The sequence below is a fragment of the Fusarium oxysporum genome, chromosome X (assembly GCF_013085055.1).
Source record: "Fusarium oxysporum Fo47 chromosome X, complete sequence".
NCBI classification, from domain to species: Eukaryota; Fungi; Ascomycota; class Sordariomycetes; order Hypocreales; family Nectriaceae; genus Fusarium; species Fusarium oxysporum.
Window position 1 is genome coordinate 2446903 of NC_072849.1, and position 24618 is coordinate 2471520.

Genomic DNA, 24618 nt, shown 5'->3' on the forward strand with positions numbered 1-24618 from the left:
ACATTCCAGACACGTTTCACAATTCGTATAATATGCCGATAGTGGTAGCACCTTGACCATTCTTCTATCCTGAAGTTAGAAAGCCCTGTGCGCACGATTGATCATGGCGTCAACCGAAACCATGGCTGAGCTGACTGCGCCTAATGGCGTCAAGTATCAGCAGCCACTGGGTTTGTTTATCAACAATGAGTTCGTCCCGGCAAAGTCCGGCATCTACATTTCTTCTGTGAATCCTGCGTGAGTTCACCTTTGCCTGAGGCAGCATATTGTCCGGCGTTCTCACATACCTTGGGATATAGGGACGAGGTTGAGATCGCCAAAGTTCATGCTGCTGAAGCCGAGGATGTCGATGTAGCAGTTCAAGCGGCAAGGGCTGCCCTGGACGGACCCTGGAACGACTTTACATCTACAGAACGAGGCCGTCTTTTGGGTCGTTTGGCTGATCTTGTTGAGGCAAATGCCGATATTCTAGGCACGATCGAGGCTTGGGATTGCGGTGAGTGTAGACTTCTGATTCACCGTCAAGGCGTTACCATCCTCTAACTTCTTGATGATTGCAGGCAAGCCCTACGGAGTTACTCTGGTGGATGATATCCGAGAAACCATAGCAGTATTCAGGTACTATGCCGGATATGCAGACAAGCTGCATGGGCAAGGTACCGAAGTTATCCTTACCTTGGACTCTGAAAGGTGCTAAAACGAGACTATTAGTAATTGAAACCGAAAAGAACCAACATGTCTTTACCACTCGCGAGCCTATTGGGGTTTGCGGTCAGATAATTCCCTGGAATTATCCCCTTAGCATGGCAGCCTGGAAGCTGGGGCCTGCTGTTGCCACTGGAAATTGCGTGGTGATTAAGGCAGCCGAGCAGACTCCGTTATCCATTTTATACCTTGCAAGCCTTGTCAAAGAGGCTGGCTATCCCAAGGGCGTAGTTAACGTGATCAATGGATATGGCAAGGATGCCGGTGCGGCGCTCGCAGGCCATATGGATGTTGATAAAATTGCATTCACTGGCTCAACCGAGACTGGCCGGGAGATTATGAGACTGGCATCGGCCAACCTCAAGAGCATCACTTTGGAAACAGGTATGTCACGTCCATCAGCTTTGGACAGCTCTCTCACAACTGTCACGTTCCATCAAACAAGCTAACTCTTTCAAGGTGGGAAGTCTCCCCTGATTGTCTTTGAGGATGCCGACCTCGAAAAGGCTGCCTACTGGGGGCACATCGGCATCATGTCAAATGCTGGGCAAGTTTGTACAGCTAACAGTCGGATATTCGTTCACGGAAAGGTGTATGATGACTTCATGGCACATTTCCTGAAGCAAGTCAACGGCGCCAAAATCGGGAACCCTTTTAGCCAAGATACCACCCAGGGGCCCCAAGTGAACCGGATTCAACGAGACAGAGTCCTTCGATACATTGAGCTTGGAGTTTCTGAAGGTGCCTCACTGGCCGCCGGGGGTAAGGTTTTTGGAAATCCTGATGAAGGTAAAGGCTTTTTCATCGAGCCAACAGTCTTCACTAATGTAAAGGATGACATGACTATTTATCGGGATGAAATCTTTGGGCCCGTAGCTGCTGTAACGACTTTCAAGACTGAGGAAGAGGTTGTCAGGCGAGCCAACGACACGCCATTTGGACTTGGTGCCGCAATCTTCACTAAAGATGTCAGCCGTATCCATCGAGTGACTCGCAGGATACAGAGCGGAAGTAAGTATTCTCGATCATTATCATGTCTCCTGCCCCTTGTTCACCATTGCGTTACTCGATTCTGGATGGAAAGCCTCGAGAGCTAACTTGTTTGTTTCTAATAGCTGTATGGGTCAACAGTAGTAACGATTCAGACATCCGCGCTCCATTTGGTGGTTACAAACAGTCGGGAATTGGCCGAGAATGCGGTCAAGCAGGCATAGAGGCTTACACTTCAGTTAAGACGGTCTTTATCACTCTAGACTAGACATTAAAGCCTAAGTCACCATTTGACATTCACTGTTGTCTGCATATCCAATTAAACAGGGCTTGTCGTGAAGGTCAGAGTCGAGCTCTCAGTCAAGCGATCAAAGAAACAAAGATTCCGCGTGCCGATGTCCTCTTGTCAATGACAAATAAAACTACGTGATACGTCGCTGGAACAGCAAATTATCTTCTTACAAAGTTTGGCATATAATTCACACGCAACCACAAGTTACATTCAACAGCAATGTATTTTAGGATACATTATGCTTCTAGTAGTGCAGTCTATAGTAGACATATCAAGCGTCGAAACATCGCCACTCAAAAGGTTTGAAGACTATGCTAACTATTATGCGGTAGGTGTTTATTACTATTAGGCTTTTTATTGTTGTATATTTCATGTAGGATATGTCATACTTAGGGGATTGAACAATCCGGACTTAGTTTTCTAATGTAGCGTCTAGTACTACTTTTACTCGAGTCAAGATCAACCTCATTCAACTCCATATAAGATCACGATTGTCTTATGAATTTTTGGTCTTTGGACCGTAATGTCTATATTCCCTCTGGGTCGTCCATATTACTGGTGGTGTTCCTAATTATTCGTACCAAGTAAAAAACAGGGAATCTGGCTATTGCTCTCTGCTTTTGCTAAAAGGTTTTTAAATGTCTAATAGGGCGGGTCTTTACTATTCATAACAGCTATAGTAGAGTATGACGGTGGTCTTCTACTATAACACGAGGGAAAGTTGCAAGATTTACGTGAGAGCATTGTTCAGAACGTCTATTTACGACTTCCTTCGCCAGGTAAGCAAACCCGCTTCTTTACCTTGAACCCCACATGGTCAATAGTGCATCAGATGAATTTAATTTTACTCTGATCAACTCGAGAGTCGTTGGAAAGCCTTGCAAGAAACCTAGTACTGCTCTGACCGACCTCTCAAGCTTTAAAGACCTCCAGCCTCCTTGAGAAACTCCTGGATACTCGTCGGGTGTAAGCCAGTAAGAGGCCCAACGCCCCACGCTAGGGCCTTTTCCTTCGGGATATGGTTTGCATTCGTGAAGCCCTGAATTATCATTTGGTGCAGTGCAGCCTCAGGGCTATTGGAGTTCAATAAGCTGTGGAGCTGATTCACGACCTCGGTGAGGGTGACATTCCTTGACTGCCATGCTGGGTCTTGGCCCTTAACCACTTCGAAGAGATCTTTGTAAGTGACCGATTCTCCAGCAAGTAGCGTAGCTTGTCTCATCTGGGACCCGGTGGCAATACTGTCGGTAATCACGGCAAGTGTAGCCCTAGCCGTGTCGTCAAGAGTCGTCAAGGTTACTTTCTGTGTGCCGTCTCCGTACATGTCAAGGACCTTTGTGTGGTGATTCATAGCCCAAGTGATACCAATCTCGCGAAGTGGGTTCTTCTCCTGGGTCAAGAGATACTCCATAAACCAGCCGTGGCATATCATGGTCCATTTCACGTTCTGCTGAGATCGCAGCTTGCTGCGGACCACCTCGTGCGTCGGACCGCTAAACATTGGCAAGTCCGGAAAATCTTCAAGGTTGATATTCCACTCAGAGGGAATCATGTGTTTACACCGAACACTCTGTCTGCATGCCTCGAGGATGTTTGAGTGAGCCGTAATGTAGAAATCATCGGGGCCACTCAACGTCGAAATTACACCGTCACAATCCTGTAGATTACGGAGCAGAGATTCGGTGCTATAGTCTGTGAGGCGAACTTCGACGTTGATGTGCTTGAGCTGCGGCTTTTTGGACCCCGTGAGGACTACAATTTGGTGCATTGATCTGCAGAACTCTTTGGCAAAAGCAATGCCTACGTCCCCAGCACCAACAAGAGCAATTTTCGCCATGCTTGCATAGAGGGTTGTCCTTGAATAGAAAAAAGGTCGACAGCGTTCAAATTGCAAAAACTGGTGTGAATGGTTGATAAATCGAGGCCATTGGGTGTCCTTATTCACTACTATAGCATCAGATATCTTTTAAATACCTCAGGTTTCGCATTAACGCCTAGAAGATCTATACCTACTACCTCATGTATTACAAATTAAGCATTAAATACCTTGGCAAGATCGCAGAGCCATCTCTAGTTTCATACGCCCTGGACAAAGTAGGTACGTACCTGGGTTGATTCGGCTACTGTTAAGCGGCATGTGCGTGGTGGAGAGGATACCTCAGACCACCCACTTGAAATGTGGAGCGCAGGTTCGCTTAATCGACGAAATAGGAAAGTCTTGATTGCTGAAAGATAAGTTACGTTATGTAATCGGTGCAGATCAGTGGGCCTTAGCGATTGACTGAATACTAAATCTGGCATAAGGTACTCCTGTACGCCTGATAGAGGGGATACCATTACGCAATTGTATGTTGATACCTTAAATCATGGCAGAGTAATCATTTACTGGTCTTACATGTTTCGAGTTCATTCTATGTCGTGCTCGATGGGTGCGGTGATTTATCTCACTCCGCGCCCGACTATCTAAATCCTTTGGGTATCAGGTGTTGCTCTGTTATTGTATTAGAGGAGAGGAATTGATATATCAATGAGCTTGATCCAAACTGCATATCCGTTGAAGTTGTTAGATCGTCTCAGACGTGATGGATTTTTCAAGGATTCCTACGCAATCTACCCCATCTCTACCTACCCTAGGCTATGTAGCTGGTACCAACCTGATCGCATTCGCCCTCGTTACCTTCCGTAGTTAAAAAGTTACCTTCTCTTGTATTGCAATCGTTCATCCTTCCATTTAGTGTTCTACTAACTGAACGTGCATGCGAGAGGTCAGCGCTTGTCGATTGTCGATTAATGGTTCGCTTTCCCAAATCTATGCTTGATGTGTGCGGCACGACAACCTTATGGCAATAAAAACTAAGGTTAAACTTTTCCGTCGTGACAGACCTTGCACATGCCGCCTAAGATGTGGCTGATCTTCAGCGATAACTAGGGATGATGGCAGCGATCAAGTGATCGTAGCCCAGTTGCAGGGGGAACATCTCAGTGGAGAGGAATTAGAGACGTAAACTTCCTAAATTGGACCAAACGCGACATTACCCCTCGCGCTGTTACAAAGTAAGCTTACTAAAGCGGCCGACAGACACATTATGTAGTTAAGAGCTACTACGCAGTAATATAATTCCTTTCTTGATCTCAAGTTGTAGAGCCGGCCCGTCTTTTACCGGAACAAACTCATAGAACAAGTGAAGCTTCAAGAATCCTCGTTACACACACAATTTACTCTCATCTCCCTTCTAGATCGACCCAACCGAACCCACTACAAATCGACAGAAACATAGTTCACGATGCCGGCCTCGAAAGGAAACCTTACTGGCACTTCTGATCCCCAGGCCGTCCCTCATGGCCGCTGGGACTCGTTCCCTGAAGAGCCGTTTCCATTGTACGCGGGTACGAAGTCAATCATCTACAGGTCTGAGGACGGAAAGGTTGTGGTGGGCATGCTGAGAGAGAAGGGCGGGGATACTCTGGTATGGCCTGTGGATGAGTTTCTATTTGTGACGGAGGGTTCAATTAAGATGGAGGTTCATGGCGGCGAGAGTTTTGTGCTGGGTAAGGGAGATGTGATGGTCATGAAGAAAGGACAGACGATTACTTTCGAGTGTAGTGACGACTTTGCGAATGTGGCTGTATTCATGGACTCTCAAGAGAAAGTCACGCTTGTTTAGTTGGTTATACCAATTAGCTTCATGAGGAAGTGATAATATGAACATCATGATTCTTTCACAATTCATCACATGCATCAGAACAAGGGCATGAGACGTGGGTTGGAGAAAAATAGGCATTAAGAAAGTCTTGGGGATTGAAAATACAACTAAAGCGAGTTATGAGGAGATGCCACTGCTTGATGATAACCTCAACTTGAGACCTTGGAAGATCTGTGAGCAACAGACTTTCACCTTCGCCAGAGTCAGGTATGTCGAGCCAAGTTCAATTTTATATACACCAATTGCAAAGAGATTATAGATCCAATGAGGATTTCTAGATGGCACATGCAGCCTTTTCATAACACCTACGTAAACACCAGTTGAACCTACAGATAAGCATCGCCTCTGCACCTGAATCCACTATAGCTTGCCCATCGCAGGTAGTTCGTATAGGTAGTCTTGGGTGAGCTTCACCACCTGACGAGCGAGACCAAAGCTGTAGACGTATCCTCCTGCATTTTGTCCATAGGCATGAACGACTCTCTGCCCATCCAAGTCTTCCCGCTCGCACCTCACGCCGCAGACGCGTCGGTCCATGGTGGCATAGACACCGACGTGGTCGTAAAGAATGGGCCAATCCTTGGGATCGGGGGATGGAAACACATCCGGCTGGTTCAGGTGGGCATTTTTGCAGATCTATAGTGCAAGTCAGCAACACTGAAGCTTCTCTCAAGGACGGACTACTCACGTGGGCACGTTGCTCCTCGGATATGGAAAGGTCACGGCTATTCTCTTTCAAAACACCTCCAACATAGACGGTGCCGTCCTTTCGCGAGAATGCGGTTGAGTAGTATCCTTTGTCTCCTCGGCGGATAAATAATTGGTCGTAAGTGACGGGAGCTTTAGCAACGACAGTTTGCAGCCTCCAAGGTGTCAAATTCTTTTCCATGACATCCTTGAGGTTCTCAGCCCCAATACCAGAGGCGTTTATAAGAACGTCGTGGCCCATTCCCTTTAGGTCCCCCAACGAGTACACACGAGCCCGCTTGAACTTGATGCCACGGGCCTTGAGTCTCTCGTAGAGCCAGTCAAGGAACTTTTGCGGCGTGATAACAACGGTGGTGTACTTCATGCCGTAAAGAGCGCCTTCGGGCAACTCTTCCCTGGACAAGAATCGGAAGTTGGGAGCCTTACCGGCATACCAGACATCCTCTTTACTGCCGCGATCCATAATCTCAGTCATTTCAATTCTGCGCACGCTCGACTCGGGATTTGTCTCAGCAAGTCTGAGGAGTCCCATAAGGCCCTCAAGTTGCATTGCCTGCTCACGGGGTGACGATTGGTGTACACCAACCCAGATAGCACCGGCATATGGGCTGGCCCATTCCTTGGTATGATAATCTCCAGGAAGGTGTTCGGCCACGATGGTAACATTGTAGTCTCGAGGAAGAGTGGCCGCGGCCATCATGCCGGTCACACTGAGACACTGGTTAGCATTTTGTATTGGGACATTGCGAGGGGACACTATTTACTCACCCAGCTCCAAGAATAGTGACCTTGACCATGTTCACTCGTTTAGATCTGGTTTCTTTGCGGCGTATAGTTGAAACAGAAAGGTAGAGTAAAGCAGAACAGCGCAGAACAGGGATGGTGAACAGTACAGCTCGGACCAGAATTACGGCTGTGTAGATTTCAGAGATGCAATAGACCGAGATATATCTTCACTCACTTCCAGCTGGGCTTATCTAGTTGTGTGGCTGCATCCTCCCTTCTGTTGTTACTATAAACAGCTAGGAGACGAGGGTCATATGGGAAATGCGGTATGGAGTCTGTGGGGATCCTTAGCTGGACTCACATTGTAGCGAGGACAATAAAGTCCGGGGTTGGGAACCCACCAAAATTACGGCAGTACTAAACTGTGCTGTAAATCGGGGCAGCCTGTTGGCTGGTAATTGGTTGCTCGATTTGGACGAAACCCGAGGGAGGCTATCTCCAACCTTGCCCATAGCCGAGGTGGGACTCGCGTCTGAGCTAGTGAGTGGCAATGGCTTACACTACGTATTGTGGGCTAGCTCGGTAGCTCATTCCATCATCATTAGGTACCACTCGATGGCAGGCCAATATGAATCCTGTAATTAGCAGAACAACCATTAGGAGCGAGAAGAGGGGAGACCACAGCATTGATCTGAAGGACTTCCTCTGAACAGTGGCGTTCACATTTCACAACGAGACTGAGCTTCAGCGTTTTGTAGTAAACTGTAGCTAAATGGCTCAGCCAACCATAAGCGTTTACGTGTACACATTGCTCTCCCGTGTCGCATACTGATCACAGGCCTAAGGACCACTGAGTACACTCACCGAGGGGGCCGAATAAGTTAATCCATAAGATTGAGAAATATGGCAAAATTGAACATGGATGGTTCTACATACACCATGTAATCGTCTTGGCTAAAGCCTGCTCGTATCATCCACGCTGCGCATTGGAGGCAACTCAATACCCTCCACATCAACGTAGCCATAGACCTCCGACTTATCGCCATCTTCCTCAAGTGCCTTCTCCCACTTGACTGTGCTTTCCTGGAATGCCTTGACCACATTGTCATCGGTTAGGTCCATTGGAGCCTGATCTCTTCCCAGCTGCCGGATTTGCGTTCCAGCTACCGTTTCCGTCAATCCATAATCTTGCCTGTCAATCTTCTGCATAACAGCACCTGTCGTGACTCTTCCAGCCAAGATATCCCTGGGAAGGTTGGGTTCAGCACAGAGGGTCCGGGCCAGCCCGATACCATCGACAACATGCAGAGCTTTTACCATTGCTTGAACGGTTAATAAGCCACCAGTGACGACGACCTTGGTCCTTTCAAGCCTGGGAACGATAGCCTCAGCGAACTCGAGGAAAAAGGCCTCACGTTTCTTAGTCGACTCGCGCTTGTGCTCGAAGGCCATGTCTTCATAAGTGCCTCCCGATAGCTCAACAAAGTCAAACTTGCACTCATGCTCGAGAAGCACGCATAGCTCAACGCATTCATCTGGACTAAAGCCTTTGTCATCGAACTCCACCGAGTTGATCTTGATACCGAGGACAAAGCCAGTCGAGGCCGGAACACGGGTTCTAATGGCATCAACGATTTCAATTATAATGCGGGCACGATTGGCGATTGAGCCTCCGTACTCGTCGGTTCGGTGATTCGTCCTTCCCGACAAAAATTGAGATAGTAGATACCCATGAGCCGCGTGAAGCTGAACACCATCGAAGCCGGCGCGATGGAGATACTCAGCAGAATGAGCAAATGCTTTGACAATGGTCTTGATCTCGTCGTGACTGGCAGCATGCGGCTTGGCGAACTTCATTCCCCATACTTCTTTATCGAGATGAATATCTGACGCTGAGACGGGGTCGGGCTGGAACTTATCCTGGACCTGACGTCCGCCATGAGAAAGCTGGCCGAGCATTAGGCTCCCGTCATGGTTGCCCGCCTTAGCAAGACGCTGGTAGGCTTCGAATCGGGGCCCTTGGAAAGGAGCATCAGGCGGGATGATAAGGTTCCCTGCGCCTTCGATGTTGACGGCATCGACCATAAGATTTCCTGTCAAGATGATACCGACACCGCCTCGGCCAAACCACTTATAAGCGTTAATGATTTCGGAAGTCGGTATGCCTCTTTTCCTGAGGTCCACAGGGTCCCATGAGCTCAGCCGTTCCGTCATGGCCGCCTTCATAAATCTATTCTTGGCGGTTCGCATGGAGAAGGGGAGTTTCATTGGGCGACTTAATGCTGACGCATCCGAGACTGGGCTCGCCTCTCCATGTCGTGGCTTTGTCATTGTCTGTGGAATTTTTCCGTGGAATGAAACCTGAGGGTGAGTAGCTCTGGTTCGATCACAGCTATTGCAAAACGGGTCCGAGTACACATCAAGGAGCTGCGACTTTAACTTGTCTAAATAGATGAATAGCAGTCCTACCCACTGGCCAGATAGGTACAAGTGACCTCTTTGAGCTTTGTTATTGTGCTAGTCTTGTTACGTGAGCATCACTCTAAAAGTCACATTTTCAGTCTCAAATAGATCTACAGAGTACTCTGTTTTCCGATTACTAATTCATTTTACATAACCCCTCGTTTCCCCTCTCTTTCTGTAGGCTCCTTACTCTTTAGAAACGTTAAACGAGATTCAACAAGAAATACGTCATCAAGCATTGCTAGCTTCGGGGCTCAATCTGTACTGTAACTTCTCAAAAGCGGATATCTAACATATTTGCAGTATACAGCACCTCCAGACTGCCTTTCTGGGAACTTTTCCGAATCAACTAACTTGAGCCGTTAGCCCGTTGTCTGGGAGGACCAGGATGGAAAATGGGCATCGTCAAAGTCAAGCTAAATTAGTGGACTTGCCTAAAACGCACAAGACACGAGCTAGTGAATGAGTAAAGTTCAAGAGCGCCAAGACATCGCCATGCAAACGAAACTCATTCTAGGAGTGGCCCGGCGATACATCGGGATCTTACGTGGGAGTCAGCAACCCCAGATTCCACTTTACACTCAATCTGTCGAGCACTTACTTCTCTGGGTATGATTGCGAATTGAAAGTCTACTGCCAGTATATATATCGATAGTAAGCGGGTAGTTACGTGGTTAATTAACCCTTGAAACTATTCACACCATCATTTTGGTTTTCTTGTCCGAGATTATACCTCATTTCATCCCGTTGCATCCCTTTATCTCTTTCCCACTCTCATACACACGAGTTGTGATTTGATAGGTCCTTCTACCTCGCGTCTTGCACTCAATAGCACCTCAAGATGGCATCGCTACCAGATACGTGTAAAAGAATTATCGCTGTGGTAGGCGGATCAGGCAACATCGGCAGGCATGTTGTCGCCGCCATAAATGAAAGCACCGAGTTCCGGCCCCGAGTCACATCCCGAGACCCCACCTCGGGGAAAGCCCGTGAGCTTGCCGACAGTGGCATTGAAGTCGTCAAGGCCGATTCGTGGAATCCTCAAGAGCTTGATGCTGCGTTCAAGGGATGCTGGGGTCTATTTGTCAACACCAACTCGGATGACTTTAACTTTAAGAACGAGATCGGACCGCCAGAGTCGGAGCAGGGCCGCATAATCATTGACGCTGCTATTCGTCAGGGTGTCGAGCATTTCGTTTTTCAGAATTTGCCACCCGCCTCCAAGCTCACCAACGGCGAGGTCCCTATCCTCTCTTTTGACAACAAGCAAGTCATATCTGAGTACGCAAGGACCGCTGGCTTCAAGACTACCACCGATGTCAACTTGGGCTGGGTCATGGAGGTCTTCTGGCTATCTACCTACATTGATGCCTTCGGCGGGCTCGCACGGAGAAAGGACGAAGAAGGCTTTCTATCTCTCAAGGTTCCTCTCATGGGCAACGACCCAGAGGTGGTGCCCTGGACTGCCGTAGAACATGACTATGGCGATGCTGTTCTTGGTGTCTTTGTCGATCCCGAGCCCTGGAATGGCAAGACGGTCTGGGCTGTTTCTCACCCTTGTGGCTTTAAGGAAGTTGTTGACTCCTACAACAGGGTCAGCGGTACCAAGCTTGCCCGCCGGGTAGTTCCTGAAGGTACTCTCAAGACCAAGACCCCAGGAAAGACGAAGGAGGTCAATGGCCTTTTCGGCTTTTGTCACTATGTGAAGGGTAATTTTTGCGGAGGAAAGCCTGTAGACTTAACAGATATGAAAACACTTAAGGCTATTGGCGCAAAGGCCCGAGGCCGCCATGGCAAGGATGCAGAGCTACAGTCGATTGAGGAATTTTGGGCAATGACTATTCCCCGGAACCAGGACCTTCAAGAGTCTCAAACAAAACTATAACAAGGCAATAGGCCTACGGAAGCTTTGCAAGAATGTAAAGCCTCTAATAAATTAAAGGACAAGTATCATCAAAGCGACTGAACGATTTCATCCTATTCTTTGGCCCGTAACCTTGCAGCAGTGAAAGCCTTCAGGGCTCTAAAGGCCCTCGCCGCCTGGTGATCCACCGAGCCCCTGTAATGGTACTTTAAGACCGAATTCTTCGTGTCCCGTAGGTTTTTGACCCACTGAAGCAGGCCTCTAGGGCTTGTTTAGTACTTGATCGAGAGCCGGCCCGTGCGAACTGAAACTCTGCTTGCGAAGACCATGAATCAAGGGTGATATGACCAAGACATGTTAACTTCAGCAAGGATTCAACAAGTCCTTACGCGTATTTCGATTTGAATAGAAATTTCTATCTTGCACTGCATGCCTAGAAAGTTGCCGCTCGCAAGACAAATGGATCGCTGGACTGTAAGCAAAAGCTCTATTCACTCCATTAGTCCGTTTACCATTCCATCCGCTTTCCTCGCACTAAAAATCCGGGGAAAATCAACATTTGTCATAGTATATGATTCGAAAGTGTGCACAGCACTACTCAAAAAGGTTCACTTGATCAGCACTGCTTTTAGGCAAGACGTGCCATGGTACTACAAAGATATGTATTTTCTCTGCCACTGCACGCTTCATAATCTACACTACTGGGAATAGTTGAAACCCCATCTTAAACTGCGATATGTGAATTGCCATGTACGTCTTTCATAGGGATGGGCGAGGTGCCGTCTTCGAATCAGCAATGATTAGCTCGGCCGCTCGCTCACCAATGCACAGAACTGTGATCATGGGGTTAATAGACACCATGCAAGGAAAGACACTAGCATCTGCGACGCGAAGATTCTTGATGCCCTTCACATGAAGCGAAGCATCAACAACGGCCATCGCATCACGTCGGGTGTCACCCATTTTTGCCGTTCCGCATGGGTGATAGACCGTATTCGATACCTGTCGTCCGTACTCGCAGAGCTGGTCATCTGTGGTGATCATGGGACCAGGGGCAATCTCGCGCAAAAGATGCTTCCTGAAGGGCTCGGACTGCGCCATCTTGCGAGCCTGCTTCAGCATCCATAGGTTGCTGGCCTTATCGTAGCCCTTTTCATCGCTGAAATATCGCTGGTCAAGCGCTGGCTTCACCTTGGGGTCAGCAGATGTGAGGTAAAGTCGTCCAACAGAAGCAGGTCGAGGGTTGTAAGGAATGCAGCAGAAGGCATTCTTGGGGGTTTCGTAGCCCATTGTCTTCGTGTAGAAGTCGAAAGGCACAGTGAACATGTGGAACATAGTGTCGATAGCATCGCCATCGTCGCCCTGAGCATTCTCGGGCTCACGTCTCAGTACCATGCATGCTTCGGAGCCCATGACTATCTTATCCTGCGGAACCTCGTCTTTGATCTCCCACATGTACATGCTCTCAACGTGATCCTGCAGGTTCTCGCCAACACCAGGAAGGTCCTGGTGGACTTCAATGCCAAGTTTCTCAAGCTGCTGACGGTTACCCAGGCCCGAAAGCATCATAAGGCGGGGTGTATCAACGGCTCCAGCACATAAAATGACTTCTTTTCTCGCGTAAATGTCATATGTGGTGCCAGCGTCAGTGGTAGCGCGGACGCCAACTGCGGTCTGATCTTTGACATGTATCTTAGAAGTCCACGTTTTGTGCAGAATAGTAAGGTTCGGTCTGAATTCATCGCCTCGCAAAATTGGATGAATGTACGCAACACTGGCGCTGCTTCGGTGGTTGTTGTCGGGAGTATAGGTGCAGCTAACGTAGCCAGTCCCGGGGGTCAAACGGCCGTCACGAATGATCTGCTTGTTGAAATCTTCAACTTTGGGAACATTGAAGAGCTTGGAGCATGACTCGATCCAATCTTTGGTGATCTGACTTCGCTGGTCCTCCGCGATAGGTATGATGTTGTTGCGGAGCTTCTTGAAAAGACGGACCATTTCTGCATGAGTCCAGCCATTGGCGCCCATCTTCTGCCACTTCTTCATGTCCATGTCAAAGGGCACAAATGAGATACCTCCGTTGTGACTCGAACAACCTCCGAGCATCTTGGCTCTGGAGTGGATAATGTTACTGTTACCTTTAATAGTTGGTGGTCAGTAAATGGTACGGGCCACAGCTTCGTTTTGGTTCACAGGGCACATTAACTAAACTTACCGAATGGCTGAGGAACCGAACTGTAGCCATAGTCATAGTCTTCAGCTCCCCAGAGGTCGAGAAGGCATTTCAAATTCAGGATGGTCTCATTTTTGAAGTCATTGGCGCCTCCTTCAATGAGAAGAATCTCGGTGTATGGGAGCTTCTCTGCGAGTCGACTAGCAATGACGCAGCCGGCAGTACCGCCGCCGACAACAACATAGTCGTAGCTGGTTTCGTCTAGCTTCTCAACGACAGTCATATTGATTGTGCTTGACCTGGATCAAGAGCCAAATTTTGAGTAGCAGTGAATGAGGTTGATAGATTCAGAGGATTGAAGAGAAATGACAATTCGAGACACAGGAAGAAAGGTTCTATTTAAGCCGACTACAGATATGTTTGCAGATGCTATGTATAGGCCTGAGCATCCTTGAGTGGCGAGCCATAAATGAGATGGTGATCAATCCAGTTTCCCATATGAGCCTCAAACCGAAAAATGCTGGGGTAATCTCCTTGACCTACTTGATGGGGACAGGTACCGATCGGTTCTGATATGTCCCAACCGATACCTCATACCATTTCCCCATATTTCCTGGATGGCCTGTTTTTCAGGGCGGAGTCAACTTGACATAGCAATCTTTAGGGTGGAATCTGGCCCGCCAAACTCGTTTGGAGTTTCTGGGGGGTTGGCATCGGTGTCTTCTCCACACGCTTCGAGCAGGGATGTCACCTTCGTTCATTTGCCCAATTAGGCAAGAGTTCTGCTCTCGGGATGTGGCGGGGGATTCTCGCTTGTTGTAGGTCCGTACGAGTCACACAGAGTGTCAATCGTGATCGTCATAGTGGCTTCTTAGTTCTGCACACACGCGCTAGCCTGTTCAAGGTGGCATAATTTTGCTACTGGCTCTGACTGTGCCAAGACTCATGGTCGGCATGACCATTGTTGTAGTTACACGTTGATTTGCCTCTTCATCTTCTGTCCAGGCTTGCAAAGACATCACTAAAGGGAATAGGAAAGGATGCGGGAACCCTAGCTAAGTATGCACAGCAATTACAACAACACCAGTAATTTAGTGGGCATGGTCCACCTACAGTAGATAATGCTGTTATGTTGCAGCCCTTGCGCCCTCTTTGCCCTGTACTGTAATCTCACGTATCCACCAACATCCCTTCTATGGCACCTGGTGCTGGCGGCTTCTGCCAGAATCGCAACATCTTCACTCAGAAATTCAATGCATTTATTTCCTCATGAAGTCCATGCAGATCAGATTTCGGATTCGTAACGAACCTCTGTCGACCAGCACCAAGACCAGCACCAGCAACAGCACCAGCACCAGCCATCACGAGGTTGAGCACGACTCCTCGACAAATACAAATACTATCCAGGGCAGAGGCAGGCACCAAGCAAGAAGTCGATTCGGATGCACAGAATGCAAGCAGAGACATGTAAAATGCGACGAAGCATACCCTGTCTGCACACGCTGCCGGAAACGCGGCTCAATCTGTAAATCCGCTCCTCGACTTAGAAGATGGCAAAACGAAGGACCATGGACAAAGCTTCGCAGCCGCTCTTCCCTGCCCTCCTCAGAACGGCTTATCGACATTTCGGACACAAATAGCAAGTCCTTGCTCCGCTACTGGCTTGAAAAGGCTAGCCAAATCATGGTCATTGACCCTGATGACAATCCGCTCTCATTTCCAATCCTTGAATATGTTGAACGATGTCCCAGTCTCAAGCACGCTCTGCAGAGTGTCGGCGCGGCTCATAGGAACTTTTTCGATCCTCAGCAGCTATCAAAATGTTTGGAGGAAAGACACTCAGCGCTCCAGCTAATCATCAACGACCTTTCGTGTCCTGGCGACAACCTCTTCCCCCTCTTCTTGACTATCCTACTCGTTGGTTTATCAACGGCTTGGACCAACCCTCCGACGGCTGATTTCGGTGAGAAACATCTTAGTGGAGCGCGCGCACTGGTTGACACCCTTTTGCACGACTATTCAACTCAGCAAAAACGACCTTCCTACTTTACTTTCGTCATTGGGGCATACCTGTATTGGGACATGTCTACAGCCTTTCTAGTTCCCAGTCAAGTTCAATCACCATTAAACACGAACCAGATATACACGGCCATCCTGGATATCGGCCAGGAATATCATCCGTTTGGTGGTTACACGACAGAAATTTTCTATCTTCTCGGCAACGTCGGTCGTTATTGTCGGTCGGTAGTGGAAACTGGTATTCGTGACGAGTCAATTGAGATAGTTTTGGAAGAGGAGATGGAGAAGTGGCAGCCCAATTACGAAAGCCCACAGTTGGGGGTTATAGGCGATGCGTTTAGGTCTCACGGACTCATCAGTCTTGCCGCCATCTGTTTCCGACGTCGTCGTTACAGCGATACAATAGAGGACAAGCTTTTGCCTGCCTTGCTGCATACAGAAGCAGAAGGCATCGCTCAATGGTGGCAAAATATATGGACATCATTTGCCAACGATGATCTCGAGGCCAATATCAGATCACGGGCTTTGGCTGTCGTGCGAGACCTTACTTCAATCCCCTCCAGCCACGCCTGCACCAATCTGCAAGCGATCCCACTCTTTACTGCAGCGTCTGAGCTTCCTAAAGAATATGAGAAGGAGAGGGACCTGGCGGTCCTGCGGTTTAAGGAGCTGTACTCACTGAATCATCTGCGGGCCAACTTGACAGCCCTTGAGATACTCCCAGAAATATGGAAGCGACACGACGCGGGCGAGATGATCAGCTGGATGGAGGTTATGATGGAGAAGGGATGGAATATCATGCTGGGGTAAATGCCGATACCTTTTCGCAGTACCGTATTGTTTAGTTGTTTATCAAGTCATCATCAGTAGGTGGTTGAAAGATTGAATCAGTCGGGATCGGTGCATCGTATGGATAGAGCGAGCAGATTGAACGAGGGGGTCACACCTTTAGTATAAATTGACTATCAGTTAACCGCGCAAGCTCCCTTCAAGTAGGTTTGTTCCAATTGACTTCATCTTGGCAAGGATCAATGCCACGAAGCCATTGATGAGATATACCGGCTGCATTTCGGCAATCTTTTTAAATTTAACCCAAAAATAAGCTAAGCCGACAAAAGTTCGTTCAAAAACAATTCCCTGATTTGGCTCTGATGCGAGGGGGCAGTGGAGCCTCGGCCAAGTCCGCCTCATGGCTTCTTCGCTCAGTTGGACCACTTTGCGACCAGCCATTGAAGGGATCTGGATTTGGAGGTCAAAAGTAGACTTTTACCCGCCGTGATCCTTGCGGCGTAGAGTTCTTCAGCATTCATCTGCCACTGAAGTCGAGTTCTGATCCACTAGACTTGGTTTACCCTCAATCAAACGCTCATCAACATGTCGGATTCAGTCTCTCCCTCGCCTAACGGCATGAGCTCTTTTTGGAGGCGCCAGGTCGGAGAAATCGATAATCATCGCTCTACAAGGGATCTCCCAACCCAATGCGACATTGTAATAATCGGCGCTGGATACTCTGGAGCAGCTTTGGTTACACACATATTGTCCAAATGTGCGGACAAAATGCCATCAATTCTGGTCTTGGAAGCGAGACAACTCTGCTCGGGAGCAACTGGTCGAAATGGCAAGTCCCGAATGTCAGATCCACTTGCACGGAGCTTCTGATAACAAATCGTCTAGGAGGACATCTCAAGCCGGACTCATACAACGCAATATCGAGACTGGCGAGCGAGTATGGCGTCGAAGCTGCAGCCGAGGTGGCTAACTTCGAATACGCCAATGTCGAAGCAGTAGCCAGATTTATCCGCGATGAAAAAGTCGACTGCGATTTCGTACTTACACGGGCCATCGACGTGCAATTTTCCGACCGACACCAGGATAAACTAGAAGCCGGTTATAAGTCACTACTGGAGAATGGCATTGAGGCGACTGAGCGCACATATTGCGCACCGAGAGAATATGCGGAGAAGGTAAACCTATTTCCACCTAATCAAAACTCATGAGATTTTCGACTGACGGGATGGAAGCTCTCCGGTATCAAAGGAGCCAAGGGTTGCTTCAGTTATACCGCCGGTCACCTATGGCCGTACAAGCTCATCCACCACATGCTCGAGAAAGCTATTGCGAAGGGCGTTAATCTCCAGACAAACACACCTGTGCAAATGGTGTCCTCGGAACGAGATGAAAACGAACTTTGGACTATTACTACAGGTCGAGGAGTAGTCAAAGCAAGACAGGTAATTATGGCAACGAATGCATATACTGCAGCTCTTCTTCCTGAGTATGATGGCAAGATCATCCCTTATAGGGCTATTTGCAGTCGTATTGTAAGTCCAGGAAGACCGCCACTACTTACAAACTCATATGCACTGCGCTTTAACGAGTGGGACTTTGACTATCTAATCCCACGGCCCGACGGAAGCATCATTGTCGGCGGCGCTCGCCAGACATACATCAAACACCTGGAAGATTGGTATAAGAATGCTGATGACAGTGACCTTATTGATCGGGCTCGCCATTACTTCGATGGGTATATGCAACGCCATTTCCACGGCTGGGAAAACAGCGGCGCGTACGTTGACGATATCTGGACAGGAAGTACGTCTCCACCTCTAATGCCTCTCTGCAAACTCTAGCTAATCCTCACAGTCATGGGATACTCTTCTGATCGACTACCGCGTGTTGGGCCAATCCCCGACCGCCCTGGCATGTTTATTATGGGAGGCTTCACAGGTCATGGCATGCCGCAGGTGTTTCTCTGCGCAAACGGCATGGCTGACATGATCCTCGGCGATAAGAAATTCAGTGATTGCGGGATACCTAGAGTCTTTGAGGAAACCAAGACTCGACTTCAAGACAAGAGGGATAGAGTCTTGGAGTTGTATCGTGAGCCATTGAACACGTTCGACTCCAAACTGTGAGGGCGGGTGGATTCTGGAGATCTGGTCTTGTGGAACGTATGAGACTTGCTTGTCATCTATTGAAGCGCTATCTAGGGGAGGACACAACATGTCGGACGGAAGTTTGTACCACAAGTGCGGTAGTGTGTTCGTTTTCTTCTGTCTTCGTGACGGTTATGGAATGATCGATTTGGTGCTTCACAACTACTTGTTGACCAAGGCTTCTCCTAATGACTTTGACTTCAAGACTTCAGCTCATTTCCTGATCTGTGGAATAACCGATACTGCATCTTTCTCCACCACTACCTAGTCTGATCTCTTCTTACGGGTGTAAAAGTACAATACATAGGTGCTAAAGTATGATGCTGGAGCAGGATCCAATCATAGAACATTTATTACCGCATTGTCTACTTCGCAAACAATCCCAAATAGGCAAGTATACCAAACGCAGGGTAAGCCAAAATCTTGAGCCATCTGGTTCGTATGGCGCTTATGCGCTTATAGACAATCAATCGACGATCCCTGATACCTACTGTCAAGGTTCGGCTTCTGGTCTAAATGAGCAATACCAACGTTTATAATGGGTAGCAATGGTTCATATTACGGTATGGGTCGCTGAGTATGCCCTTTCTTGACGCTTAACACGAGGCGGAGCAAACAGCTTTAGGGTAACTAGCATAACCATAGCCAGTCAACTACCCACTAACTATAGCATTACGATTGTAGGAAAGCACTTCCCTGGGGATGCTGGGGACTTTGAATATGCTAGTAATTGGGCTGGTGCGTGCTGGATCGAAATGCCCATTTCGAGTCCCAAGATCAGAAGCAGCAATTCGACGCATGCACTGGGTTTTTGAGCGTCGCGTTTGAGCATCCAAAATCGATTCTTCGAACTTATGAATGAGAGAGCAAGGCTCTCTGGGCGAAATTTGGTTTGAATCCCGGACTCAAGGTTTTTTATTCCTCATCTCCTCAGAGTTACCCCCCCGAGCAACCTAGGGAATGACCTACAAGTCCATCATCATCTTACTCTCACTGTTTACGACATGGTTGAGACAACGTCTTGAGGCGCGGGGCGTGGTGTTCAAGCCTATGACGGTACAGAGTCTCGATGATCTAAAAGACTTTGGTATTGAAGATCGAACAGCCTCTGATAGCCAAAGGCAGACGTTAGGATGACCGAGTCGGGAACCTGATACAGTATTTGCTGACTCGAGATGCAGAACCTAGCTCTAGGACATAAGGCGCTACCCGAATTCATGACTTCTGAGAAAGCCCAGGACTATAAGATTATGTAAGACATTGCGACGTCATACTCATAAAGATCTCAAGAGCACGGTGGGACAAGTCCACATTCCCTGGTCTACTATGTGGTCGGCACTAGCCGGATGAAACATCGGATGCAGGATTAAGGTAGATCCCCTGTATTTGATCCACGATATTACGTGAAGTTGCCTTTCCATAATAGGTTAGCGTTCCGTTAACGGCTATAGTGGGTTCTACCTGGACAATCTCATAGGCCAGTCCCCATAGCTGACAAATGCCGATGGAAGTCGAAAGTGACATCCCATTTCATGATTCAAACAAAGACCAACAGTAGAGACTTCTCTCGTCCATGATTCCCTCAGCATATATCAACCTCCATCAACTCGAAGTCTATCACAGTCAGCACCATGGTGAATTATGGTCGTCCATCTAAGGATTGCGCACCATGTAGGAAGAGAAAGATCCGGGTAGGTATTCCTCCTATATGCCACTAACTAATTTCGTTGACACAAACTAGTGCGATCTGATCCCTACGGGTTGCACTCAATGCCGTAGAGCCAACTTGACCTGCCATGGGTACCGCGACCCAAAAGAGTTGGTCTTCCGTGACGAAACTCGTAACGCGATGCAAAAGGTTATGATGAGACGACCAACCGCCCTACTACCGCCCACTCTGCAACTCAGTTCCACTGTATCATCCCGGCACGCTTTTCTATCGCTCTACATTGATAGATACTCATGCGGCTTTCATACCCTTGCCTCACTTTTGACCGAGTCATCTCCCAGCGGACTTTTACAAGCTACTGTCGATGCTGTCAGCCTGGCCTTCATGTCGTTCCAGTTGAATCGCCAGGATCTAGTGCCTCTTGCGAACAAGCGTTATTTGGCTGCTATTCAAAGCTTGGGAATTGTAATACGTTCCTCCCAGCTTTCAACTAGAACTGGAGTCAACCAATTAGTGAATGATGAGACTCTCCAGTCCGTGCTTCTCCTAGACCTCTACGAGAAGATGGCTTACCATCATTATCAACTATCGGAATTCCTAGACTCCTCATTAAGCCACATCCAGGGTGCCCTCTCCATAGTCCGGTCTCGCCCGAGAACAGATTACTTAAACCTAACCACCCAACAACTCGCTACCCGTACTGTTATTGCACTTACTCTCAGCTATGGCGCGGCTGGTGTTTCAATACCACAGACACTACAAAGCCTTTATCATCACCTGGACAGCTACATACAGAACGAAAAGTGGACCTTTATCGGCTTATTAATGAGACTTATCAACTTTCGTGCTGATACGCAAAGCGGCAAGTTAAATTTTCCAACCATCCTCGCTCAGGCATGGGACCTTGATAGTCAATTTGCTCATGCAGAGAGCAAAATACCACGCGCTTGGTGGCCACGACGCGTCAACAATTTCAGCGCCCAATCATTTGACCACTACTATGAAGTCTATCCTTGCCATTACACAACTCAAGTCTTTAATGCATACCGCATCATGCGTCTAGAGTTAAATAGCATCATAAGGGAGCTTCAGCCTTGCACTTCAGTTTCTGAGACAATTGCTGAAGTAACACAGGCGATCTGCGCAGCTATACCCCAATTTATTCTTCCCGGTGTACGACCTGAGAACAATTTACCCTTTTCGCCAATGCAGATATTGGAATGTTCTGGCACTCTGACTTCCCTGTATATAGCTGCACAGGTCTCTGCAGATTCGGCGATGCGGGAATGGATTCTACAGCTCTTGATCTATATGGCTGATCAGGGCGTCAGGTTGGCCCATAATGTAGCTCATATCCTAACGTCTGAGCCTGTAATGGATTACTGGGCTGTTTTCAAGATGGTTGGGAGCTGTGCGGTTACAGCCTGATGTATCTTAGACTCGGATAATCATCATGCCATTGTTGGTTTATCATTTCTGTTTGTCAGGTTTCAAGCCAGGAGAGGAGATTATAGAATTCATACACTAATACGTGAAAAAAGAACCTGCCACGATTGGGCTTTATCAATGAATCTGTAGGAGGTTGTCATGGTAGTCTGTTGTTTGTCTGCCTCTGAATAGACTACTCTACTTGCTGAGCTATGGCGGTGATGAGGCCATTGAAACGCTCATCCAGATCCTCCTTCAAGATGCCCATATACTCTTCCGGCACAGGACTTCCCTCCGCAATCCAACGAAAGCGCGTCTTGTTCGATCCAATGGGGTCCAACACAGTGGTTCCAAAAGCAATCATATCTGGATAATCGGGTCGTCTGACCCTGAAGGTCATGGAATGATTGTCGGCGTCGTATGCCGTCATCTCCTCAGAGAACTCGTATCGTTTGCCTTTGTTCTTTCCGGCTGGGTACTCATATGAAAAGGTGCGAATGCTTCCGATTCCAAAACCCTTAAGACTGAGTTTCAGACAGCCAGGGTACCAGGCTTTCTCACCACCAAAGGCAGCGACAAGACCCCAGACTTCGCCGATTGGGGCGTTGATCTCACGGGTTACGGTGATGTAATGAGTCAGGGGTTGCTCCGACATTTTGAAAGATGATGGAAGTGGACAGATTGTTGATGTTCTTAATATTGGGCTGCAAAGATGAAAGTAGCGTGGAGAAGAGTGATATCTTTCGATCTGGTTTCTCAAATTTGCACACGGGCACTTACTTTAAATAAGGCAAAGATTAAACAAGGTTCGAATAAATCTAAATTTCTCCATAAAATTTTCAAACTTGTTACTAATCAAAAAGAAAATTAAAACTCTTTCATTTACAAATCAAGATGGTTAAAACTATAGAACAATTAACTAGACTGTTTTTTAACGATGGGGCTTCGTTTAGTAACCCTCCTCATCACCTAGCTTTTATTAGAGTTACGCATGTCGCGAATATGGCTCGTAATGGGGACCATGTCAATGAGAGAAGATGATGAGTTAGTACGAAAGTGTTGCCTCAAGAGGACTAGCTCGCCTCGTCATTCATCATTAAGGATAGGATAAATTAAAGTACATACTGTACCTACCCCCACCAAATTCATGCGTGGCGCACACGGATGGATTACCTTTTTAGGAATAGAGATAAGTTCTTGGTGTGTTTGTCTTCGCTTTTCTATACCGTGGCGCTGGGTGATTCATCATACTGAGCAGACTTTGTCATCATTGCAGCTAACGCAAGTTAAACTTGAAGAGAACCAAGATCGGTGTTTCCCCTTATTAGTTGCTTCCTCTTGAGGTAATCGTTCCGTTAAATACTTAAATCCATGTTAGATAGGCCAGTTTCAAGCCGTAGTAAGGATCAAGGTTCATTTTTAGATACTACTTGAGAACATCATAGGAAGTCGCGGATTTATCGGCTCAAAGTTAGGTCCGATATGACAAGTTTTATATATATCACCTGCCGATTCTCTCCGTTAGTCTTGGTCCTATTCTATCTATTTATTTCATATTGCTTTATCTCCCTCTCTGTACTCGTTCAGCATTCTAACTCCAGAACCTACAATATGAAGCTTCTCGTGACCGGTGCAAGCGGTTATGTTGGCACGGAGATTATACGCCAAAGCCTTCAACTACCTCAGGTCACCAGTGTTGTTGCTGTTGCTCGCAAGCCTGTGTCCGTTCCGAGTGGGGCTGACCCAGCCCGACTCAAGAGTATCGTTGTGAAGGACTATGGAGATTATCCAGCGAGTGTAAGAGATGAGTTTAAGGATGCAGCGGCATGTATCTGGTAAGAATTCCCTTGGCCTTTGTCCTGACTCCTATCCTATGAGACCTCCCGGCTGACTGTAGTTGCCAGGACTGTTGGTATCACACCTATGGCCTATAAATCACTCGACTCTGAACAAGCATGAAAGATTTGCCTTGACGATACGTTGCTGGACTAGAAACTACGGTCAAATCTTCCGTTAAGAAGTCATTCCGCTTTGTCTATATGAGTGGCGCCGATGCAGGGAGAGATCAGACTAAGACCCCGCCACTTCTACCTGAATACTTCCTGATGCGAGTCAGTTCTACGACTGTTTCAAATGACTGATAATAAAGCTAACGCGAAGAAAGGGTGAGGTTGAGAACCTAGTCTTTGGATTTGAAGAAAAGCACCCAGATCTAGTTGAAGCAGGTGTCGCGAGACCTGGCTTGATCATTAATGACTCTACCGACGTGAAAGAAGTTATGGCTCGTCTAGGTAAGGAGGTCACAACCATCAAGCTGGAATCAGTTGCAGCAGCTCTCCTTCAGCAAGCTCTTCATGGGACTGAGAAGAAAACTCTTTGGTCCGATGATTTGAAGCGCCTTGCAGGATCTCAGTAGGATGATTTACCTATACCTACTACTACTGTACGCAGTCGGGCCGGTAATTAGATAGAATACAATAAAACTAGGCCGTGCACATTGCTCTGTTATCTTGGCACGCGTCGTGTGCTTTGGCGGTTGATAGGCAGATAGGTATCTGTGTTTCTAAAATAGGACAGGTCCTATCTTAATTCCCATATTTACTTTAGCTCTCTCTGCTACCAGGCTGCCTCCCGCTGTGCTATTCCACTCACTACCTCAAGTGGTTTTTTAATTAAGTTCCTAATAGCCTGCTGTTGTTTTCGGAGTAAATCACTGTCTTAAGGTTATAGGGCCTTGGGGAATTTAAGTTATAAAGCCACTCTAAACTTTACTAGAGCTGGAGCTAAACAAATCTATAAAGTTTAGAAACATAAAAATGCTTTTGGATCTTGATTTCTTTACATAAGATCTAACAACAAGACATAAAATAATCAGCGTCGGTTTGCTTCTGTTAACCTTTTGCCTTCTAGCTCCAGTGCGTCTAGACTTAGAAATATGCCT

The 24618-nt window shown here is 47.5% G+C and overlaps 12 protein-coding genes across 12 annotated transcripts; 7 read left to right on the plus strand and 5 right to left on the minus strand.

Moving 5' to 3' along the window:
* Positions 1-103: 103 nt before the first annotated feature.
* Positions 104-1963, plus strand: FOBCDRAFT_145933 (aldehyde dehydrogenase domain-containing protein; the record flags this gene model as incomplete). The annotated part of the gene is made up of 6 exons (XM_054707257.1): positions 104-237; positions 300-496; positions 561-656; positions 712-1089; positions 1165-1716; positions 1821-1963. 6 exons carry the CDS (start codon positions 104-106, stop codon positions 1961-1963), a joined length of 1500 nt encoding a protein of 499 aa, XP_054563232.1.
* A 943-nt stretch (positions 1964-2906) lies between these two features.
* FOBCDRAFT_146741 (uncharacterized protein) lies at positions 2907-3824 on the minus strand (the record flags this gene model as incomplete). Its single annotated transcript, XM_054707258.1, has 1 exon — positions 2907-3824. The coding sequence occupies one exon, from the start codon at positions 3822-3824 to the stop codon at positions 2907-2909; it is 918 nt and encodes a 305-aa protein (XP_054563233.1).
* Positions 3825-5271: 1447 nt separating this feature from the next.
* Positions 5272-5652, plus strand: FOBCDRAFT_207823 (uncharacterized protein; the record flags this gene model as incomplete). The annotated part of the gene is made up of 1 exon (XM_054707259.1): positions 5272-5652. One exon carries the CDS (start codon positions 5272-5274, stop codon positions 5650-5652), a length of 381 nt encoding a protein of 126 aa, XP_054563234.1.
* Positions 5653-6051: 399 nt separating this feature from the next.
* FOBCDRAFT_207824 (uncharacterized protein) lies at positions 6052-7196 on the minus strand (the record flags this gene model as incomplete). The annotated part of the gene is made up of 3 exons (XM_054707260.1): positions 6052-6327; positions 6380-7109; positions 7168-7196. 3 exons carry the CDS (start codon positions 7194-7196, stop codon positions 6052-6054), a joined length of 1035 nt encoding a protein of 344 aa, XP_054563235.1.
* Positions 7197-8079: 883 nt separating this feature from the next.
* FOBCDRAFT_146369 (uncharacterized protein) lies at positions 8080-9456 on the minus strand (the record flags this gene model as incomplete). Its single annotated transcript, XM_054707261.1, has 1 exon — positions 8080-9456. One exon carries the CDS (start codon positions 9454-9456, stop codon positions 8080-8082), a length of 1377 nt encoding a protein of 458 aa, XP_054563236.1.
* A 973-nt stretch (positions 9457-10429) lies between these two features.
* On the plus strand, positions 10430-11473 carry FOBCDRAFT_265082 (uncharacterized protein; the record flags this gene model as incomplete). The annotated part of the gene is made up of 1 exon (XM_054707262.1): positions 10430-11473. One exon carries the CDS (start codon positions 10430-10432, stop codon positions 11471-11473), a length of 1044 nt encoding a protein of 347 aa, XP_054563237.1.
* Positions 11474-12211: 738 nt separating this feature from the next.
* On the minus strand, positions 12212-13908 carry FOBCDRAFT_280748 (uncharacterized protein; the record flags this gene model as incomplete). Its single annotated transcript, XM_054707263.1, has 2 exons — positions 12212-13590; positions 13668-13908. The coding sequence occupies 2 exons, from the start codon at positions 13906-13908 to the stop codon at positions 12212-12214; spliced, it is 1620 nt and encodes a 539-aa protein (XP_054563238.1).
* Positions 13909-14903: 995 nt separating this feature from the next.
* Positions 14904-16454, plus strand: FOBCDRAFT_146072 (fungal-specific transcription factor domain-containing protein; the record flags this gene model as incomplete). Its single annotated transcript, XM_059608222.1, has 2 exons — positions 14904-16026; positions 16093-16454. 2 exons carry the CDS (start codon positions 14904-14906, stop codon positions 16452-16454), a joined length of 1485 nt encoding a protein of 494 aa, XP_059466068.1.
* A 564-nt stretch (positions 16455-17018) lies between these two features.
* On the plus strand, positions 17019-18559 carry FOBCDRAFT_244691 (FAD dependent oxidoreductase; the record flags this gene model as incomplete). The annotated part of the gene is made up of 4 exons (XM_059610625.1): positions 17019-17262; positions 17319-17608; positions 17666-18236; positions 18288-18559. 4 exons carry the CDS (start codon positions 17019-17021, stop codon positions 18557-18559), a joined length of 1377 nt encoding a protein of 458 aa, XP_059466069.1.
* Positions 18560-20263: 1704 nt separating this feature from the next.
* On the plus strand, positions 20264-21677 carry FOBCDRAFT_191447 (uncharacterized protein; the record flags this gene model as incomplete). Its single annotated transcript, XM_054707266.2, has 2 exons — positions 20264-20271; positions 20322-21677. The coding sequence occupies exon 2, from the start codon at positions 20430-20432 to the stop codon at positions 21675-21677; it is 1248 nt and encodes a 415-aa protein (XP_054563241.2). The 5' UTR covers positions 20264-20271; positions 20322-20429.
* A 152-nt stretch (positions 21678-21829) lies between these two features.
* FOBCDRAFT_265084 (uncharacterized protein) lies at positions 21830-22418 on the minus strand. The gene has a single exon (XM_054707267.2). It carries the CDS (start codon positions 22330-22332, stop codon positions 21871-21873), a length of 462 nt encoding a protein of 153 aa, XP_054563242.1. The 5' UTR covers positions 22333-22418; the 3' UTR covers positions 21830-21870.
* An 870-nt stretch (positions 22419-23288) lies between these two features.
* Positions 23289-24093, plus strand: FOBCDRAFT_244695 (uncharacterized protein; the record flags this gene model as incomplete). Its single annotated transcript, XM_054707269.2, has 4 exons — positions 23289-23512; positions 23582-23589; positions 23670-23788; positions 23842-24093. The coding sequence occupies 4 exons, from the start codon at positions 23289-23291 to the stop codon at positions 24091-24093; spliced, it is 603 nt and encodes a 200-aa protein (XP_054563244.2).
* Positions 24094-24618: the final 525 nt, after the last annotated feature.

Excerpts from the sequence above, each read along its gene's own strand:
- FOBCDRAFT_265084 (XM_054707267.2), bottom strand. The coding sequence starts at position 22,332 with ATGTCGGAGCAACCCCTGACTCATTACATCACCGTAACCCGTGAGATC.